The sequence below is a fragment of the Narcine bancroftii genome, chromosome 8 (assembly GCF_036971445.1).
Source record: "Narcine bancroftii isolate sNarBan1 chromosome 8, sNarBan1.hap1, whole genome shotgun sequence".
Classification (NCBI taxonomy): Eukaryota; Metazoa; Chordata; class Chondrichthyes; order Torpediniformes; family Narcinidae; genus Narcine; species Narcine bancroftii.
Genome location: NC_091476.1, coordinates 44676443 through 44682442, shown reverse-complemented (window position 1 = coordinate 44682442; position 6000 = coordinate 44676443). Strand labels below are relative to the sequence as shown.

Genomic DNA, 6000 nt, shown 5'->3' with positions numbered 1-6000 from the left:
AGAGACCAACAGACAAAAGGTGGTAATTGGATGTGGATGGGAGGACAGGAGAGAGGAAAGGCGAGACTTGATTGGGGGAGGGTATTTGACTCTGTGGAAGCAGAGCTGGGGGAAAGGAGACAGAAGGAAAGGGAAGAGAGAAAGAAAGAGAGAGAGAGAGAGAGAGAGAGAGAGATGACATATCCTAAAACTAACCTACTCCCCACCACACCGCCATCTTTCCCTATGTCTCTGAAACTGGTTGGCCTCTGTTCAAGGAAGAAGCAGAAAGTTAGCAAGAGATTGAGGAATTTCTATTGCTATGGCTTTGTTAGGATTCAGCAAAAATCAGACTAGTCTTTCTAGTGCTAAGTTTTTATCAAATTTTAGTCAATCCAAAATCTCATTTCGGTCTTCCTTTGCTGAGATTCCAGCACAAACTTTTTTTCTTCCTGAAGACTGAACTAAAGCATTCATCTATTGCCTCACCAATGCACTCTGCATCTCTGACTAAATTAAACGTGCAGCCTCTGATCAGCCTTGCCTCTCTTCTTTCAATTCTTGTAATTTGCATAACTACATTATAGTTTTAGATTCCCTGGCAGTTTACACAAGATAGAATCAGATTGTATATAGATAACAGCTGATTTTGATATTAAATAATTATTATCATTTAACTGCACTTTTGGCCGCCAAGTTTGATTTCAATGTACCTGGATGAGATTTGCCCTCAATGCACTGAAACATAGCCCTTCTCCAGTTGGTCATTTTCACTTTGGAATGGTCTACTGGCTTTTCCATAGCTATTCTAAACCATATATTATTGTAATTCTGATTTTTGCTCCACATAACCCAACTCCAAGATTTCCACTTCCCGCTCTGGGCCAGAAACAAACTGGTCAAGAGACTTAATCTTTAGATAAGTCAAACTCCCTCTGTCCTCTCCTTTGTCTCCTATGCTAATTCCCATCCCATTCCATGTTTGGAAGCCAGCCATTATCATTATTTTTTGGGTTTTGAACTGCTTTTTAATTTCCCTGCAAATTTGCTTAACTGTTTTTTTTTTAATAGTTAGTGACCTACAGCATAGTTCCATTAGTGTAATATTTTTCTTACTTCTAAACAAGTAGTTTCTATTCTTTATTATTCCTGGATATTCACTGTCTCTATCTCCTTAGAGATACTGCTATTTCCTTCTCTTTCTTCCCTTCCCCATCTTATCCAAAAATTGTTTCTCCAGTATTAGAAACTGTTCCTGTTCTTTTGAATGAAGCCTTTGTTATTCTCATGACAGCATATTCCCTCTTTGGAAGTCATGTTGATCCAATTATTGTAATGTAATTCTCAGAAAGTCATTTTTTCACTTTATTAGTTTGCAGTGGAATCTTTGCTGTCATCAAATTTATGTTTCATTGATTAGAATAGATTTGTTTTTGATTTTTTAACGTCTGCAGTAAACCATCCATTAGACTTCCAATTCTCTTCCAGGTCTATTAATCTTCCAATCTTTTTTGTACTTACTTTGAGATTTGTTGCAACTCTCACTGAAGTAAGCCTATAAATTAGCATCATGTACTATACATCAATAGACCAGAAATTAACAAGCTCATGATTAAATGGGACAGACTCAATGGGCTGAATAGCCAATTTCTGCTCCTATGTCTTCTGGTCTTATAGTCTTACAATTAGCCTGTGTTCCTCCCTTACACCCTCCTCTCTGAACCTTTTTATTCAGACATTTACCTGTTTTTCCTGATCCCTGGTGATGGGTTCAGGCTCAAAACGTTAGTTACCTTCTACTTCCTCTGCATACTGCATGACCTGCTAAGTTTTTCCGGCACATTCGAGTATTTCACTCGACCCCAGCATTGCATATTTTCTTGTTTAAAACTACGCTAACTACATATTGGTCCAATTCCTTAAGATAGATGACAAGAACAGAGGATCAAGCACTAATCGCTAGGCACACCACTGGTCACAGTCTCTCATCTGAGTAACTAACATGGACCATTCTTTCTAGAATGCTCCAGTTCACTTCCACCTCTGCTCATTCTCACTCCCCTTTCCAAAAGCAGGAGAGGCATTCCAAACATAATTATTCCAGAATTCTACTTTTCTCCCTATAGATGCAGCCTGACCTACTGAGTATTTTATTTTTTTGTTTTTACTTCACTTTTTAAAAATCTTCAATGTGTTTCTGGCAATGAGAATGTGCCAGCGAGAAGATGGGCCTGAGGATTGATGCAGATACTTTGGAAGCCAACTTTGTGGTGAAAGAAGAATCAGACTGGTGGCCAGAGGGGCATGGTATGAGAGAGGCTAATGGCTTGAATTAAATGGAAAGAATTGAATCAGTGGGAGGGACAGGTAAATGAGGTGATGATTGGTGAGCCATTTGGGTTGGAGATTAGGTTTGGTGGAATTGGATCTTAGGAGACTCAGCAGAAAGGGGTTTAGACCAGCCATTTTGGGGATGTGGGTGGGCAGATACTTTGCTGCTGTTTTGGCAGGGCTAGGATTATGAGAGACAAGAATTTAACTGCCTGGCATCACATTGAAGCATCAGGAGCATCCAACTGTGGTCTCATCTTGGAGAAATTTCCCCACTGGTGACACAGAAATGGTCATCAGTAGTTCCACTCGAGACATCACTTTACGATATTGATGACTACATCAGGGCTGCCTCATGACCCACGATGAGCTTGTCAACTTCACTCATTTAAAGAAAAATGATGTATTTTTACCTTTGCTATATAAAGTTTTCTCTTCGGCTTATGGAAAGCATGCTCAATGGGATTTAGATTGGGTGTCTGACTTGGCCATTCAAGAATTTTCCAGTTTTAAGCTTTGAAAAACTCATTTGTTACTTTAGCAGTATTTTTCGGATCATGTTTTGCTGTAGGATGAAGTGTCGTCCAATGGAAGCATTTGCTCGAACTTGAGCAGATGTTTCTGTACTCCTCAAAATTGATTTTGCTTCTACTACCAGCAGTTACATCATCAATGAAGATAGGTGTACCAGTAACTGAGGCAGACATAAATGCCCAAGCCATAACACCACCACCACATTTCACTGTTGAGGTGGTGTGCTTTGGGCAGTTCCTTTACGCTTCAGTACTTTACTCTTGCCATCATTCTGATACAGGTTATTTTTTATCTCAATTATCCAGATGACCTTTTCCAGAATTCTGCTGGCTCTTTTAAATATCTCTTGGCAAACTGTAATCTGGCCATCCTGTTTATGTGGCTAACTTGTGGTTTGCATCTTGTAGTGTAGCCTCTGTATTTCTGTTTATTAAATCTCTTGAGAACATTAGTTATTGAAACATCCACACCTACCTCCTGAGAAGTGTTTCTAATCTGTTGGATGGGCGATTGGGATTTTTTTGTTATGATGAGAATTCTTCTGATATCAACAGTTGATGTATTTCTTGGCCTACCAGTCCTTTTGCGAATACTGAGTTCACCAGTATATTCTTTATTCTTAACGATATTCCAAACAGTTGATATTAGTAATGCTAAGGTTTTGGGTGATGTCTCTTACTGTTTTATTCTTGCTTTTCAGTCTCATAATGTCTTCTTTGACATTGCTAGGTACAATTCTGGTCCTCATGTAGAAAAATGGCAACTAGACTCCAAAGATGATCAAAAGCTTAGAAGCAAGCCTAGCTCTCTTAAAGCACCAATAAAGTAATTAAACATACCTAAGTAATTACAAACACCTGTGAAGCCAAATATCCCAAATATTTCCCAACTTCTCTCTTCCCCTCTCCTTCAATTCTCCGCTTAATTCTTCCATTTCTCCCTCTACCTTTCCCAGCCACTAAATGTCTCTCTCCACCAATCCCTTATTTTTTAAAAATTGTCCCTAAATTCCACTCACCTCATTTCCAACACCTGACTCATTCATTTTCCCACCCCACACTCTCTCCTGTTCCCGACACTCCCACATCATTCCACTCTCCGCATTGTCCAGCCCCACCCCCCCATTCTCTCTCCTCCCAGTCCCATCACCCACAACTCTCCACAACTCACTCCTCTGCCTGCTCTCAATCTCTCACCAAACCCCCCATTATCACAGTAAATGGAATTTGCAGATAGTGGAATTTGATCTGAACCATGAGAATAGAAGCTGGAGGGACTCAAGTGAGTCAGGAAGCATCCATGGAGATAAATGGTCTATCTACATTTCTGCTCAAGGCCATTTATGGAGATTAAAGTAGGAATGGGAGATCTTACTACATTCTTCCCCTTGCCCTTACTAACCCCAATCTCTTCACTATCCATTCTAACCTCAAGCATTCCTTGACCTCATTTGTCCTCCCCTCCCCAACACCCCCTCCCCAACACCCCCTCCCCAACACCCCCTCCCCCTTTGCCCTCCCCAACACCCCCTCCCCCTTTGCCCTCCCCAACACCCCCTCCCCCTTTGCCCTCCCCAACACCCCCTCCCCCTTTGCCCTCCCCAACACCCCCTCCACAACACCCCCTCCCCTTTGCCCTTCCCAACACCCCCTCCCCCTTTGCCCTCCCCAACACCCCCACCCCCTTTGCCCTCCCCAACACCCCCACCCCCTTTGCCCTCCCCAACACCCCCTCCCCCTTTGCCCTCCCCAACACCCCCTCCCCCTTTGCCCTCCCCAACACCCCCTCCCCCTTTGCCCTCCCCAACACTCCCTCCCCAACACCCCCTCCCCCTTTGCCCTCCCCAACACCCCCTCCCCCTTTGCCCTCCCCAACACCCCCTCCCCCTTTGCCCTCCCCAACACTCCCTCCCCAACACCCCCTCCCCCTTTGCCCTCCCCAACACTCCCTCCCCAACACCCCCTCCCCCTTTGCCCTCCCCAACACCCCCTCCCCCTTTGCCCTCCCCAACACCCCCCTCCCCCTTTGCCCTCCCCAACACCCCCTCCCCCTTTGCCCTCCCCAACACCCCCTCCCCCTTTCCCCTCCCCAACACCCCCTCCCCCTTTCCCCTCCCCAACACCCCCTCCCCCTTTCCCCTCCCCAACACCCCTCCCCCTTTCCCCTCCCCAACACCCCCTCCCCCTTTCCCCTCCCCAACACCCCCTCCCCCTTTCCCCTCCCCAACACCCCCTCCCCCTTTCCCCTCCCCAACACCCCCTCCCCAACCCCCCCTTGCCCTCCCCAACACCCCATTTGCCCTCCCCAACACCCCTTTGCGCTCCCCAACACCCCTTTGCCCTCCCCAACACCCCTTTGCCCTCCCCAACACCCCTTTGCCCTCCCCAACACCCCTTTGCCCTCCCCAACACCCCCTCCCATCTTAATCCCCCCTCTTTCCCCTCCCATCTTAATCCCCCCTCTTTCCCCTCCCATCTTAATCCCCCCTCTTTCCCCTCCCATCTTAATCCCCCCTCTTTCCCCTCCCATCTTAATCCCCCCTCTTTCCCCTCCCATCTTAATCCCCCCTCTTTCCCCTCCCATCTTAATCCCCCCTCTTTCCCCTCCCATCTTAATCCCCCCTCTTTCCCCTCCCATCTTAATCCCCCCTCTTTCCCCTCCCATTCCCACTGCTCCTCACACTCTCCTCTCCCCGCTCCCTCCCTCCCTCTCTTTCTCCCTCCCTACCCCGGGTGTCCGGGCCTCGGTGGGTGCCTTCCTCTCGCCCCACCTCACGTACCCGCCCCCGTTTCCACGGCGCTGCCTCGACGGAAGTGGCGTCAGCGGAGCACGATGGAGGCGAGTGGCGGCAGCTCGGGTCCAGGTGGCGGCTTCCCGTTCCACGGGCTCCTGCCCAAGAAGGAGACCGGGGCTATGGCCTTCCTGAGCCGGCGGCCCGAGAGCGACGGGCGCGGGGTCCTGATCGCTGTACTGGACTCGGGGGTGGACCCGGCAGCGCCAGGGCTCCAGGTACCGAGGGGTGTCGGGCAGGGGTGGCGAGCCTCCTTCCTAATCCCTTCCCCTTCCCCCCTCCACCCTCCCTCCCCCTCCCTCCCCCTCCCCCCCTCCACCCCCCTCCCCCTCCCTCCCCCTCCCTCCCCCTCCACCCCCCTCCCC

At 47.8% G+C, this 6000-nt stretch overlaps 1 protein-coding gene across 1 annotated transcript in view; it reads left to right on the top strand.

The window, feature by feature from the left end:
* Positions 1-5561: 5561 nt before the first annotated feature.
* Positions 5562-6000, top strand: part of LOC138740629 (tripeptidyl-peptidase 2-like) — a 128386-nt gene continuing 127947 nt past the window's right edge. The window contains exon 1 of the mRNA XM_069893545.1: positions 5562-5853. Within this exon, the coding sequence (XP_069749646.1) occupies positions 5677-5853 (177 nt within the window). The 5' untranslated portion in view covers positions 5562-5676. The remainder of the gene's footprint in view (positions 5854-6000) is intronic.